The 16,537-nt window shown below is 42.9% G+C and overlaps 1 protein-coding gene across 4 annotated transcripts in view; it reads right to left on the reverse strand.

Annotated features, from left to right (window-relative positions):
* EPB41L4A (erythrocyte membrane protein band 4.1 like 4A) overlaps window positions 1–16,537 on the reverse strand; it is an 821,385-nt gene that overhangs the window by 21,361 nt on the left and 783,487 nt on the right. For all 4 annotated transcript variants that reach the window (XM_085632598.1, XM_085632596.1, XM_085632597.1 and 1 more), the window contains 2 exons: window positions 5,610–5,657; window positions 5,267–5,335 (listed from right to left, as the gene is read on the reverse strand). In XM_085632598.1, coding sequence (XP_085488724.1) covers window positions 5,267–5,335; window positions 5,610–5,657 — 117 coding nt within the window. The remainder of the gene's footprint in view (window positions 1–5,266; window positions 5,336–5,609; window positions 5,658–16,537) is intronic.

Genomic DNA, 16,537 nt, shown 5'->3' on the forward strand with positions numbered 1-16,537 from the left:
TCTTCTCTACCTTCCCAGGATTTTCGTTGACATTTTATGTATTTTATTTTTGTTCTCAATAAATTAAATTTCACTTTGTTTGTGTACACTTTGGTTATTTGGTGTTTAAGAGTTTCAAGTTGCCTTTTCAGATCAGTAGATGCATTATTAATCTAAATGTCTTTGTCAGGTTTCCTGAGAACTCTTTTGTCTCCAGCTCCTGTGGTTCTGTCCTATCACATTTCGATCATTTGATTCACAAATAAAATTCTCTGATGAAGCATTTGAAGCTTTCACACACTGTGACTATGCTACTTCGAATGAAAGCAGAAATAATATATTTGAGGATAAATATTACCATAGATACTAATCTATAGAAGTGAAATTTCTACCAAGAATTGTATACATCTTCTAGAACCTAAATGCAGTAGCTCAGTATAGGGTATGGCAGATACCATGATAATGAGCGTTATTTGATCCCTCAAGATCTTTTATGAGACTTTCTCTCTATCATCGTCACAGAGACTCCAAAATTGAGCATAATTTGAAATATGGCAAGGAATATTGAATCTTTTTCAGTACCTTTATTTTTCTGAAACTTAAATACATGCTGTTTTACCCAAGATATTACGATTTCATATTGAGTGGGTTGCTATCTGAAACTATACTAAAGTGACTATTCAAAGCAAAAAACTGTTTTGGAAAATTGGGAGCCGACAGAAAGTATTTATTTCTATACAGTGTTAAGAGACAATGAAAGGGTTTTCTTTGGATCACTGAAGAAAAATTACTGTTTACGTAAACATTACTTATTTCATGGAGGAACAGACTATTAAATGTTGCGATATTGTTAGAATTTATTTTGCACTCCTACACATAACACACTCAATAGAAAAGCTGGACCATTTCACCAGTGAGAATAATAATAGACTAACAAGGAATCTTGTTAGCATGGAAAAAGTACTTACTTCGCTTCCTTCAGTTACCAAGAGAAGGGGGATGTCTGTGAAGGATTTGCAGTTTAGGGACCTAGGATTATACCTATAGGTTTCTCCCTACGAGTGTGTGTGAGTTAATGATGGATGCAGGATCTTTTGGCATCCTCCCTGCCAGAGTGTTGTACGCAGTGAAAACAAGTTTTAATTTTCTCTTAAAATATACGGAGGATAAATTGAGTAGTAACCAACAGTTTCGGGCATTGCTTCTTACTTTTCTGTTTTATTAGATAGCCTTCAGGGAGGTGTATTAACCTGCAGGTACACTCACTTAGTTGCTGACTGCCTATGGCCGACATTCTTGTGCGGCAGTACATTGGGCTGGAATGCACTGAAATGCTCTTGCACTGCTCCCAACGTAATGAAACGGATCATTACCATACTTCCCATCGAAGCGCATTAGGCACAATGTAGGGTAAAGTTCGTTGCTTGGCGCACACCATTAAGGGTCAGATGTACGACCATTGGCAATTGCGAATCGCAAATTGCGAGTCGCAATTGCCAATGTATGACAATGTCTGAGACACTGTTTGTGATTCCCAATAGGGTTGCAAATTGCATGCCTCATGCATGTTCATGAGTCTGTCGCAATTTGCGACCCCATTGGGAATGGCTGGCACTCCCAGGGATGGTGGCATGCTGGGGTCAGCAGACCTCCATGTCTGGGACTACTTTTAAATAAAGTAGTTTATCTTTATTTAAATGCAGCCCGTTTTCCTAAAAAGGAAAACGGGCTGCATTTAAAATAAAATTTAAAAAAATGTTTTTTCAGGGCAGGTAGTGGTCCCTGGGACCACTGTCTGCTCTGAAAAAATGTTTGCGCACCCATTCACAAAGGGGAAGTGGTCCCCTGGGGACCCGTTCCTGTATGGTTTACCACCCTTTTGAAGAGGGTGGTGAACGAGTGTTTTGCGACCGTAATTGCGGTTGCAAAACATTCTTAAATAGGGTTCAGACACGCTATTAGGAAGGGACATCCTTGGAACACCCCTTCGTAATAGCGAGTCGCTAACCCTATTTTGCAAGTCGCTATTCAAGAGAACTGTAAATGGCTCATCATTTTGTACAGCTTTAATGCTTAGCTCTCAGTAAAGAACGATCAAGGCAATAATTCCTCTAGCCATGTTAGGTTAGTCATGTATTGTGGCTGACTTTAAAGAGTACCTTATGAAACTCAGCTCAAGAGAGGTTGGGCAGTGGCAGAGTTTGCGGTTTGATATCGGCCAGTGTCGCTATAGCCGATGCAGTTGGCAGTGCCAGGTTCTGCTGTTTCAATGGGAAAGTCCCATGCAGTGCCAGGGTGTGCAATCAGAGCGTGCATTGCCATCAAGTGCTCCGTCAGGTTGAACAGGCTCTACTGGTTTCAGTGAATGCAGTGCCAGCCTGTACTGTATCAAGGTAAATAATGTCGGAGTGTGTAATACGTTTCGGAGCCTTGCCCAGATGACTTGGTTGCTGCTGAGGTTTTCTCAAATTAGTCGGACAGTTTGTCTTACTTTCTGGTTGTTCATGAGATACCTCACAAAAGTCTAAGGGCTTCTGCGTAGGATACCTAATTTAAAAGTGATATCCACTGAATGAAAGATCATTGCCCTGTGCTGAACACTCAAGCACAAATATGTGATGGTTTCCTCAGCTATGTTCTAAAACTTTCAGATGGCTTCTGTCATTGACATTACTAAGTAGATTTTGCTCTAATTTACTTTCCAAGCCCTTTGATGCAGGCTTCCTAACCCTCAAACTGAGGTAAATAATTAAAAACAGCTAGTCATTCACGCAAAAAGTTACCATAAAACTGATTAGCTGCTGTGCCACCAGAAAGCGGGAGCAATCATTAGTCTAACATTTTGCCCAATCTTAATGGCAATTACTGAGCGCAAACAAAGGTGCTGCAATTAGGCTGTGCATTATTTTTCCTGTACTAAGAGTTTTAATTCATAAACTGGGAGACAAGGTTTGGAAAAAAGGCATTTTATTATTTTACTACATTTATGGGTGCAAAGGAACTGTCAATATTAGCTGGTAGTAATTATCATCGCGATATAGCATATTACTGCAGTAATTACAATCAGCGGATAGGGCAGAATAAATAGTTTTGCCACATTTTTACCATTCCCTCATCTCACTGCTCTCTGCTCACATAGGCAACTCAGTGTAATCTATTTTTTTTCTGCTGACTTCCGGGATCATTTAAATAGAGCAATTTCTCTTTTTAACAAAACGCGAAGTGTCTGTTGCACACACTGCAGCACTCTATGGTATTTATGATTCCTTTTCGACCATGTAGTCAGGAAAACTAGTAAGGTCAAGTTATTTGAAAAATAGAATTAAAAACAGTGGTGCAAAGCAATACAAAAAGTGTGTAACAAGAACAAATATGTATTTAATCGCCTGTAGGTAATTAGAGATCCTTGCATGATAAATGCATTTATTTTTCCAGTTGTCCTTAATGAAATAGGGAACATGGACCTTCCACTTCATTTTACTTTGTAAATAAATAGCCCCCCAAATCAGACAAAGTGATCCAGAGAACTCAAAAAGATGTATTCGTGTAGCTGTCCATTTGTAAGTTCCACCTGCCTACTCTAGGAGGACTATGCAACTTACACAAGATTTACAAAGCTGCTGCACCTCAAGTGCACCGTACAAACGGGCAACTATTTCAATATATCTGTTTGGGATCTACAGATCACTTTGTCTGATACGGAGGACTACTACTTTCTAAATTAAAATAACGCAAATTATCAATGTATTCTACTGCTGCATTAGAAGTAACTGGGAAAAAATACATGGGTTTCAATTTAAGGTTTCTCTGATGGTCTACAGTCGATTAAATAAAGTTTTATTCTCTTTGAACAATTTATGTATTGCTGTGTATCAATGTTTTGGGTTTTGCGCAGCCTCGTCATGCACTTCTGTGTGTTGCACACCCCAACCACTGTCACAACCAACCCTTTAGGTGACAAGGGTTGTCACAGGATTCAACACCCTTTGTGGGAAAATTATTCTCATCCAAGCTGGTAGCAAATTTTACTCTGAGAATTTTTATGAATAAGGCTAGGCATACTTTTGTCACCCTGTTATAATGGGTTATAATGACATATGTAACAAGACAAAGAAGAGTGCGAACAGACCACGTGTGAGTTTGCGACAAGGAGGTTAACCTGGATTCGGCACTACTCAACTACCAAGCATGATCAGCAAAAAAAATCTAGGCTTAACTGAAGCCATACTGCACTGCCATGCACCACTCGTTATATGGAGATGTTGTAATAGTTAGCAGAAAAGGAAAGACCTGTGTTTTGTGTGCTCTTTTTCAGCCGCGGCCCATGCAGATAAGAGGGGTGGGGCATGGTGGGGGGCCCCACCGGGGGAGTGGGAGACGACGAGGAGGGAAAATTAAATAAATAATTAATTTTCCCTCGTTGTCGTCTTTCGAAATCCCCCACCCACCCAATCCAGCCCCACCGCTCTTACCTGCACGGCCCACGGCTGCTCTTTTTAATCAGGAGGTCCAGAAGCTAAGGTCTGTGAGCTAAACATATTGCGCTCTGAAGGTTGCAGTTCAAACTGGTCAGAAGAGTATGAGCAATTCAACCGCGTACATATAAATAGCTTTCAAAAGGGAATTCAAGCAGTTGAACATAGGTACAGGTGTGTGTAGTAATTTCTGCTGTACACTGGATTTTGATGCATTTGTCTTCCCATCACACAGTGAGGGTAGTCAGTAGCTAAAAGTAGAATATCTATCTATCTATCTATCTATCTATCTATCTATCTATCTATCTATCTATCTATCTATCTATCTATCTATCTGTCTATCTATCTATCTATCTATCTATCTATCTATCTATCTATCTATCTATCTATCTATCTATCTATCCATCTATCTATCCATCTATCTGTCTATCTATCTTCCTTTTAGATGCTGACTGCCCTCACTTTCCTCTGTTTATCTGAGGTTTAGCTTTAGAGTGCCCTTTCACTTTTTCACCTGATACACCTAACTTCCTTCTTGAAGATGCATGACATTTTACTGCTTCTATTTTGGACTATCAATAATTTGCTTAAACTTTTTCTCCTGGTGCACTTCTGCTGCGTCAGGTACCAACCTGCTGCCTGATACTAAATTCCAGGGACGTTTGTGCCACTTTTCCGGAAGACCCTAAGAGTTGCTAGGAGGTCGCACTCACATACACATGTATACAATATCCCGTTCATCAACGTATGTGTGAACCTATCCAGGAATTATCCACAAAAAGTAGAGAAATACTGAAAATGTATCCACTCACGCTATCTTCGTGTATGGAATCTCCTTTAATTGGTCGACTGACAAACCAGATGGGTCAACGAGTTCCTTCCTGAAAAACATTAACAAGGAAATTGCACATATTTATCTGAATGAAAAAGGAAGGCAAAAATGCTCTGGTTAAACAATAGGGCCAGATGGCCCTGCCATGTACATAAAGAATCATGACATGAAGAGGGCTCCTGGCATTAATTAATGCTTCCTTCCAGCACTGCTGCTGGGCTTCAAGGGAGAGCTCAGCTCCCTGTGAAGACGCTCCCTCCTCCCCAGCGTCAAGGCTCGTGTTTTTATTGTTGTACATTCTAAGGTTATGTTATAATACTCACTGTATATATTTCCACAGCTCTTCCTTCGCTTGCACATCTGGACTTCTCCTACAAGAATGCAGAAAAGAAGAGGCACCTTAGAAATCTGAAACACCCTGAGATGCTTCCTCCTGGACCTGCCTGTTCTCAAGGCAACAACGAATAGTCAGTTCATTTCCTAGGTCTCAAGACTCTAATGTGATTGTAAGAAGTTAGGTTATTAGTTGAAAAAGGTGGGAGCCCCGTCATCACCCAAAAAGAAATCGCAATCCTTGAACCACACACATCACTAAATAAACTTGTGATTATTCCTCAGGTAGCTTGGTACAAAACACTCAGGCTTAACTTAGAGGCAATGTGAAAAGTATTTAGGCAGCACTCAAATAGTGATAAAGTGAAGACACAAAACAAGAACGATCCAAAACAACTTATAGAAAATAGAGAATTTGTTAATAAATAAAATGAGTGACACAGAAAAAACAAAAATCAAATCAGAAGAAATGGAGTTATGAGTTGTTAAAGTTTAAGGTGAAAAGATATCCAAAAAGGTGCATAGAGCCAACTGTGGGTATTTCGTAGTGCCGACCGGGACAAAGTAAAATTTTCAGGCCAACCATGACGAAGCACCGGTTGGGTATGGGACCAAGTGCGGCCCGCTGGGAGTTGCACCTTTTGTTATCGATGCAGGACTGAGTAACGCTGCATCCCATCCATCGAGCCACTGATCAGGAGCTGTGCAGTGCTACGATGTGAGTCTCTGCATCACTCTTCATCATATTCAGTGAAGCCATTGATCGGGAGCTGCACCGTGGTGCAACGAGAGGACCTGTGTCATTCTGCATCGAATCTGGTAAGGCTGCGGACCAAGAGCTGCAAGGCTCTGTTATGCGAGGCCCTACATCGCTCGGTGCTGCACTGCATCGGATCTGGAGAACCCTTCATTTAAGCAGGGAGTCGTACACTCTGACCCCAACCAAGGATCCAGGAACGTGAAGGCAGCACTTGGGGAGTCAGGAATCCCTCCCACAGAGGCCAGAAGAGGGGACCAAGTCACGTTCAGTTGGGTGTGGTCAGCTGGAAAGCAGGAGAGGCCTCTGGAAGCTTGTTGTGTCCCTGTAACTCAAACAGGAGGTCCTGTGTTCAAGGCAAGCAGGTCCAGTTTACCTCCTTCAGACAGCAGGCCAGTCCTTCTGAATATTCTTGGGTCTAGGAGTGTTATGATTTTTGGCTCTGAGGGTGGCACATTTATACCTAGTTTCAGCCTATTGCGGGGAACACCCCTTTCTAATGCTAAAACTGGGTCTGGTCAGTTTCCCCCTTTCCACTTTGTTTGGCTGCAGTCTGTCTATTGAAACAATGGCAAGGCAGACCCAGTATGAACTGCCTTTGCCAGTGACAGGATAGGTATCTTCTGAAGTCAGGAAGGGGTTGGATACAGTCCTCAGACTACCATCTGAGGCTCAGAAAGGGGCTGGGTACAACCCTGCAGGCCATCCTGCTCAGGAAAGGAACACCCTTACCCCACACCCAGGTCCTTTGTCCTCTTTCAGGTAGGAATACACATCAACCCATGGAGAGCCATTAACAGTCATGTGACCCTGAACAACACAGAAAGACTCATTTGATTTAGGCAGGAAAATGCAGCTTTCTAATAGTGGCATTTTTGAAAATATTAATTTAAAATCTGACCTTACCATTAAAGAGGATTTAAAATTACAAATCAGTGAGTGGAAGAAGTATTTTTCTATGTCATCTCATACTGAACATATCATGTATTAAATGTAATAAGATAAACCATTGCTAGCCTATGGATGCCAGCCGTGCCACAGCTAAAAACAACTTTGTTTTTTTTTCACTGCCGGGACATGTAAAACTTAATTGCACATGTCCTACTTTTTAAATACAATGCACCCTGCCCTACAAGCCTTTAGGGCCTACCTTAGGGGTGACATTTAAATATTAAGAACGAAGATTTGGGCTGGCAAAAGGTTTATTTTGTAGCCACAAAATGAGAAAAAGGAGGGAGAGATGGTGGACCAAAGGTATCAACTGTCTCTTTAGAACATTTTGAGAAAAACATGAGGTTTGATAAAAACTACCATCATCCACTAGATCGTGGCATGCTTCATCATAGGGCTGCTACATCATCCCAGAGCAGGCCAATGCCTGGGAAGGAGCAAAGAGAGGGGAGGACAAAACAAATATTAATGTGTTGGGATCCGTGCAGTAAACAAAAGGACAGTGAAAGAAATAGTCTAAAACTTACTCAGAGATACCGTAAATCAAACTTTATTCTTAGGTTTACTGGGTCGAATTAAAAGATAAAGAGGAGGAGATGGTTTAGGGGAAATTAGGGCCCTCTTCTTCTCCTGTACTGCTTCTATGCCGGCATGTTTCGTCCTTTACCATTGCCCATAAAGAGTAATTTCGGCCTTCTTCAGGACTAGCGATCCATGATCTGAGTCACTCCCTTTCCTGGTCAATAACCAAATCTTCAAGGGAATGTGTGTGTTTGACGTGATAAGTGTTACTACATATAATGAATGACCTGGCTCGTCAATTTCTGTGTAGACACTTTCATGTGTGTTACTGAAATGATAAACACACCACATAAATATAGGTACAAACCAATACAAAACCATACAAGACCTCACGGTTTTCAAATGCCATTCAAAAACACATGTGTATGTATATGCACATATCTTTTGATTAAGGTTTATAGGGAATACGCCCTCTGTATGTTATACCTTAATCCCATGTGTTCATAGGTATAATCAAGGAAATCCCTTGATTACCACCAGCCACAGTTGTAATCACTTTTCACTCAAAACTCCCATCCCATTAGTGATTGGGAAAACAATGGTTTAGATAAATTCATCAAAGAGAGAGAAATGTCATATGATTTCTTACCTAGTTTTATAGGTACGTTCCTCAAAATAGAGTGCAAGGCGGAGCATCCCCCTGTAGTCACACTCTGTGTAAATAACTTCATGCTATTACTCCAGACTCTAATCTGATGCAATATAGAAAGGACCATAGAAGCGGTTTCCCAGGTTGGTTTTAGCACGCTTCTTGTGTTGGTTTTCATATACATAATTATGTCAAATGAAAACAAACCAGGTTCAAAACAACTGATTGCCAAATGAATGATATTGCACAGTGACTCTACCAATCGGCTAAGATGACACGCACTGAAATGATGAAAGAAGGTTGCGCATCGGATGAATACTAAGCATCCGAGAATGTGATTTTATGACCCCTTCTGAGAGGCCCAGCAGCCCGAGCCAGCCAGCCTCCGAAGGGTTTCAGTGAACCTCCATGCCCCCGCCTCTTGTTTTCTTTTAGACTGGCGTCACCAAGGTGATATCTTTGCCTGACGGCAGGGATTTCACCTAAGCACTTCATGTGTTGTGAGCATGGGGTGGGAGTGGGAAGATGTGCACAGCAGGGTGAAAGGGATGGCCAGTGCAGGTGACGCTTTTCCTTTGTAAAGGAATTTCTGCTGGCATCATAGGCAGTCTGTGCACTTGTAAGGATGTGTATTCCATACAAGTGCACAGACAGCAAACCCTGGGCTATGACGCCGGCAGGAATTACTTTAGAAAGGAAAAGCGTCACCTGCACTGCCATCCCTTTCCCCCTGCTGTCTGTGCACTTGTATGGAATTCACATCCACGGCGATGCTCACCAGATAAATGGTGAACAGGGCCATGGATCTGTCTCTTTTTGCATCCAAGGGCACCAACGAAGAAGCAGAGGAGGCCCAGGCAAGGACAAACCAGGAGACATTTGACCCACATCTATCTACACAATGAGCCCTTCGGGAGGGGCTGGATGCCAGGACGACAGTGCTGCTGATCAGCCCGACTCCACAGAATAGTATCAGAAGAGCAGGTAGCACTTTTTGTGTAAGTTCCAGTAACTTTAATGCATTCTAGAGCATCAGCATTACAATCTGCCTGTTTATCTAGGTTACTCTAAGTGAACAGTGTTCTTGACTTACATTCAAGGAAACATCAAGGAGGACAGTCCCCTCCGAATATGCAAATGTAGTGTAAGCATGTAGTGTTCAGCTTTTGGGGTGCTAGGGGGTACCTTTAGGGTTCAGGGTGGGTGTGGGTTTTAGGGTGCCAGGGAGTAATTTTAGGGTTCAGGGGGGGTTAGGGATTGGGGTGCGAGGGGGTAATTTTAGGGTTCCTGGTGGGTATGGGTTTTGGGGTGCCAGGGGGTAATTTTAGGGTTCAGGGTGGTAATGGATTTTGAGGGGTAAGGGTGAAATTTTAGGAATCAGTGCAGGTATGGGTTTTAGGGTTCCAGGGGGGGTTATTTTAGGGATCAGGGCGGGTATGGGTTTTGGGGTGCCAGGGGTAATTTTAGGGCTCAAGGCGGGTATGGGTTTTGGGTTGCCAGGGTTAATTTTAGGGTTCAGGGTGGTTATGGGATTTGGGGTGCCAGGGGGTAATTTTAGGGTTGAGGGCAGTAATGGGTTTTGGGGTGCCAGGGAGTAATTGTAGGGTTCGGGGTGGGTATGGGTTTTGGGGTGCCAGGGGTAAATTTAGGGTTCAGGGTGGGTATGGGTTTTGGGTTAATTTTAGGGTTCAGGGTAAGTATGGGTTTTGGGGTGCCAGGGAGGTAATTGTAGGGTTGGAATGGGTTGAAGGGTTTTAAGGAAGTGTGTGTGTGCGTGTGTGTGTGTGTATATATATATATATATATATATGCTTTACTAAAAAAATAAGCCATTTACAGGGAAATATAAACCTATAAACATGTATATATATATATACATCCTTCAAAGTGAGTCCCGAGCTCGAGGACGCACTCCATCACAGGCTAACTGTCAAAATTATTTTCATTTAGGGGAACTGGCAGTTGCATTACTGAGTTTATTCACGGCCTAACATGTTTCAGAGCCCCCAGCTCCTTTCTCACAGGCAGTCCTCAGCCTCGCGCAGAAAATCAATGTGCACTCGTTTTTTCTCTCATTTAAATACCTTTAATAGGTTGCAGATGAGACAGTTTACTAAGGATTCTGGTATCCGTAGTCCACAATGAATTAATTTCAACCCTCCAGTGGGTGTTGCACGACTGAGGAAATTGTCAAAAGTATTTCAACCCTCCAGAGGGCCCCAGTTACTCAATTGTACGGTTCTAATACATGTCATAGTCTGGTAACTTCTTATCTAGTACTACAGACCTGCACATTACGTCATATTCTAAAATTAAATTTAGTTCTGGAATACCTTTCTAAAAAAAATAGTTGGACGATTATAGATTCAAATTGCTTGCCCAGTTTGTGATTAATTTTTCAGCCCTTAATAGATGCAGACACCTCTCAGTAACTTTAATTTCGGGTGTCAAGAAGTTTCAGCTAGCAGGTGCTCTTCGGTTTCAATAAGTTTCAGATTATTGATGAGGCCCAAAACACACACTTTTTTAAAGCACGTCCAAAGTATGTTGATTGGCTCTTCGAATGTGAGATTTTCCTGCAGGTAATCCAGTGTATCAAAAATGTATGTCAAGCAGGCGGGGTGTAGATTGGGGGTATTTTGAAAACACCATCTTGGTTACTCAGACGTTACTAGGGCTGGACTTTTACATGAGAGCGCAGAGCTCAGACATTTAAGGGCTCCATTGGTGAGCCTCTATCCTGACTTGAAACATGCAATCATATTGGGGTACTGAGCCATTTAGAGTGTATTTACGTTGCTTGCTGATGTGCACCACTCCCTAATATCGCAATTATGAGAGCATAATATCCACATTTGGTAAACGCACTTTGCAATGAACTCTGTAACCTGCTGGTAAATCGGGTACGCATGTGTTATCCTATCTGCTATCCTTTCATCCGTCAATCCAACCATCCAGCCTTTCTGATTTCAATTTTCTCTGCCAACCTTACACCAACCCATTTAGCCATCATCTCAGATATCTATTTACTCTACCATCCCTTTACCAACGCATCCATCCACTCACATTTATTCTGCTATACTTTCACCCTTGTATCCATCCATTCTGATTTTCTTTTACATTACCATCATTTTACCCATTTAATTGGGATTTACCTAAACCACACAAAGCCACTTTGTGTGGTTTTGTAAATCCAGAGTAATGAGAGGCAGAGCATTGAGCTGCCTTGAGTTACCTTGCGTTGGGAAGTCGTTCCATGGGTGGAGCTAGGGCATTTCCACACATCCGTCTATGGATTTTGACACAATCCCACAGTTACTTTGGTCAGTAAACCTGGGAATGCTTCCAAATGGTGCGCCTCCCAGACCCAGGCGTTATGAGGAGCATTATCTTTATTTATCCTTGTTGATTCCTTTTTCAATGTGAGCTGCTGTTCCTTCACAGAAAGAATCCTGCTCATAACGCAGGCACCATTGCACCATGATGTCTGCATTGGCACTATGAGGCACCAGTTGAGGGAGACAGCGGAAATGTGTCATATTTTTGTAAATATGGCACATTTCTGTTCTCTGCCTTTCATGCAACACAGAGCAGCATGTTCCCTTGCCAAGTTGTGGTGCATGAAAGTTTAGTAAATCTGGGCCTAAGTAATTTTTAGGCCTGTTCTTTCTGTAGGTAAGCGTACATTGAATGCATAGATGGCAGAAGTCTTTGCGTCAAACATTAGAAACTGTAAAATTCTAATTATATACCCAGATGGTTTTGCACAATTGTTTGGGGCTGATTTGCATTGGACATTTTCATATTATAAGAAATTCCAGCCATTTCATTGAAGTTTAGACATTTGGTAAGTGTGTGATATAATTGTACAGAAAATCAGGCTACTTCTAGCTTGCTTCTTTAAAGAGTTTAGGGTAATTTAGAGAGGTACTGGATGTTTAACTTGTATTTCTTGGCTTTTTAATGTTGGTTTATTGTACAAAATGACAGTATTCTTTCCCCCCGCAGTTTTGTAATAATGAAGTAATTGACCTGAGGGCCTTTTTTATATTTCACTAGACATCGCTATCTGCATACAGCAGGATGCCGAACACCAGAGGCTTTGGACCACAAAATGTTAAGCGGCGAAAGATAGAGGATTTTTTCACTCGTCAGCCAGCCACTCAAGACCCTTTGACACCATGTTCTGATTTAGGTGTAGAACCTGCCCTGCCAGCTTCCGGCTATACTCCAGAAGAACATTTAGCATTACTTCATTCTGACTCTCCTGCAAATACAACCACTGGTATGCCAGCGACTAGGAGTCCATGTTTGAAAAAGTCAAGGAGTTCATACATCTTAGATATAGGAGTATATATAGATATCTCAAAACTCAGCACAGTTTCATCATCAATCCCAGATGATTTACGCTACCAACTTTTGCACACTTCATGGACGCCAGAGACATCATACAAGTTTCCAGTAGCTCAGCAGGGAATTCAAGCACGTCGCTTTCAACATGAATGGTTATTATTATTAACACAGTTTTATATAGCGCGAACTTGACCCAAATCGGGTATCTGAGCACTTTACATAGCACCAGTTGCATTACATGAGGACACATTCATTTTTGTTAGGTGCAGGGAGATTAAGTGATTTGCCCAGAATCACAGGATGTTCAGCGTCATTGCCGAGACTCGACCCCAGTTCCCCAGATTCAAAGTCGCCCGCACTAGTCGTTAGGCCAGCTCCTCTCCCCTAAAGAGGTTGAAAACCTATCGCCCATGGCTTGCCTAAAGTGCTAAACTTGAGCGGGCCTTATGCAAGATGTGTGTACTCTTTGCCTGTAAAGAAGTTGGAAGAGTTTCTCATCAAGCTGTGAGGAAATTAGTACTTTGGCCCATAACAAAATGGAAACATGCACAAAGTGATTTTCGTTTCCATGCTTCTTCCTTGTATCACAAAGAGAGTATGACAGCGGCAGCTAACTTCTCATATGTTTTTGAAGGGAAGTCTTATGCTGTTACAACTATGATCGAGAGCAACTGGAAGAAAACTATTTTGGAAAACAGAAAACGACTTGTGCCAATAGTGGAATCAGTACTCCATTGTGCCAAACAAGGTATAGCTCTTCGAGGACACAGAGACAGTGGACAACCTATTGCTTGAAAGGAACCCGAAGAGAATGATGGGAATTTCCGTGCTGCTCTGCGCCTACGACTTCAAGCTGGTGATGAAGTTCTGGCATGGCATCTGGCAACGTGTCCCTCTAATGCACCTTACCCAAGTTGGAAGATTCAGAATGATACTATCTCTGCTTGTAACATTCTAATGAGAAATAGAGTTGTGGAGCACGCAAACAATGCAAGATATTTTGTGCCATTTTAGCAGATGGGACAACTGACAGTGCCACTATCGAGCAACTTGTTCTAGTAATTCGTTTTATACAAGGTACATCTGTGTATGGAGAATTCCTTGGCTTCGAAGAGCTTCAGGATGGAACAGGGGTTGAAATTGGAAAGAAAATTCTCACTTCTTAGAAACATATGGCCTGAATGTAGATTGTATACGTGGGCAAACATACGATGGTTGTGCTGCAATGAAAAGTTCTGTTAAAGATGCATAGGCGCTAGTTTCAGTGCGTGTGCCAAATGCATTTTATGCACATTGTGGAAGTCATACACTGAACCTTGTGATTGGACATTCATGTGATATACGTCAAATCCGTAATTGTCTTTCAACACTTAAAGAAGTGTCTAATTTTGTAAGAGGCTCTGCAAAAAGGATGGCTGTCCTAAAGGCGAAATTTGCTACTTTGCCAGACACAAAAAAGAAGCTGATAAGTGGTTTATGTGAGACACGGTGGGATGAAAGGAATGCATCGGTTGTTCGTTTTGTTGATATGTACCCAGCTGTGGTTGACTCTATGCTTGAGATCTCGGACTGGCAAGATCACAATGCCTCTTCCAAGGCTGAGCAATTTCTTGCAGCTGTTCAGTCCCAATAACTTAATTGTTGCATTACACATCCTGGCACGATTTTCTGGGCTAGTACTTCCTGTTTCAGCTGCACTCCAAAATCCTAATACAGATATGTTGGAGAGCATAGGACAGACTGAAAATGTCAAGAAAGTAGAGACAAAGCTGAAGAAGCATTTAATGAGATTTTTGTTAAAGCCCAAACCACAGCAGGGGATCCTCTGACCATGCCACACCTTACTGGCAATTGCAAAAACAACAATTGATGGACAGAATGCAGAACAATGTCATACATTCACCCCAGTACAGAGGTCTGGGCTTAAATCCATCGTTTTTTTGCTCACCATGCCGTTCCAGTTTGAACCCAGCCATTTGCAAATCAGTCTTGACCCTGTGCCTCATGGGAACAGTCCAGCCCGAACTGCCAAGCCAGGTCCTCCCTGAACTGGAAACAAGCATCCTAGGACCGGTTTCGGGGTTTCACCCCTCTTCAGCCAGGATAGCTTGATTACAGTGGCATGGAGAGCAAGGGACCCACGTCTTGGCATACCTTTCCCACTCGGGGTGACAATTGCAAAAACAACAATTGATGGACAGAATGCAGAACAATGTCATACATTCCCCCCAGTATAGAGATCTGGGCCTAAATCCATTGTTTTTTTGCTCACCATGCCGTTCCAGTTTGAACCCAGCCATATGCAAATCAGTCTTGACCCTGTGCCTCATGGGAACAGTCTAGCCCGAACTGCCAGGCCAGGTCCTCCCTGAACTGGAAACAAGCATCCTAAGACCGGTTTCGGGGTTTCACCCCTCTTCAGCCAGGATAGCTTGATTCCAGTGGCATGGAGAGCAAGGGACCCACGTCTGGGCATACCCTTCCCACTCAAGGTGACAATTGCAAAAACAACAATTGATGGACAGAATGCAGAACAATGTCATACATTCACCCCAGTACAGAGGTCTGGGCCTAAATCCATCGTTTTTTTGCTCACCATGCCATTCCAGTTTGAACCCAGCCATTTGCAAATCAGTCTTGACCCTGTGCCTCATGGGAACAGTCCAGCCCGAACTGCCAAGCCAGGTCCTCCCTGAACTGGAAACAAGCATCCTAGGACCGGTTTCGGGGTTTCACCCCTCTTCAGCCAGGATAGCTTGATTACAGTGGCATGGAGAGCAAGGGACCCACGTCTTGGCATACCCTTCCCACTCGGGGTGACAATTGCAAAAACAACAATTGATGGACAGAATGCAGAACAATGTCATACATTCCCCCCAGTATAGAGATCTGGGCCTAAATCCATTGTTTTTTTGCTCACCATGCCGTTCCAGTTTGAACCCAGCCATATGCAAATCAGTCTTGACCCTGTGCCTCATGGGAACAGTCCAGCCCGAACTGCCAAGCCAGGTCCTCCCTGAACTGGAAACAAGCATCCTAGGACCGGTTTCGGGGTTTCACCCCTCTTCAGCCAGGATAGCTTGATTCCAGTGGCATGGAGAGCAAGGGACCCACGTCTAGGCATACCCTTCCCACTCAAGGTGACAATTGCAAAAACAACAATTGATGGACAGAATGCAGAACAATGTCATACATTCACCCCAGTACAGAGGTCTGGGCCTAAATCCATCGTTTTTTTGCTCACCATGCCATTCCAGTTTGAACCCAGCCATTTGCAAATCAGTCTTGACCCTGTGCCTCATGGGAACAGTCCAGCCCGAACTGCCAAGCCAGGTCCTCCCTGAACTGGAAACAAGCATCCTAGGACCGGTTTCGGGGTTTCACCCCTCTTCAGCCAGGATAGCTTGATTACAGTGGCATGGAGAGCAAGGGACCCACGTCTTGGCATACCCTTCCCACTCGGGGTGACAATTGCAAAAACAACAATTGATGGACAGAATGCAGAACAATGTCATACATTCCCCCCAGTACAGAGATCTGGGCCTAAATCCATTGTTTTTTTGCTCACCATGCCATTCCAGTTTGAACCCAGCCATATGCAAATCAGTCTTGACCCTGTGCCTCATGGGAACAGTCCAGCCCGAACTGCCAAGCCAGGTCCTCACTGGACTGGAACCAAGCATCCT

The sequence above is a fragment of the Triturus cristatus genome, chromosome 2_1 (assembly GCF_964204655.1).
Source record: "Triturus cristatus chromosome 2_1, aTriCri1.1, whole genome shotgun sequence".
Classification (NCBI taxonomy): domain Eukaryota; kingdom Metazoa; phylum Chordata; class Amphibia; order Caudata; family Salamandridae; genus Triturus; species Triturus cristatus.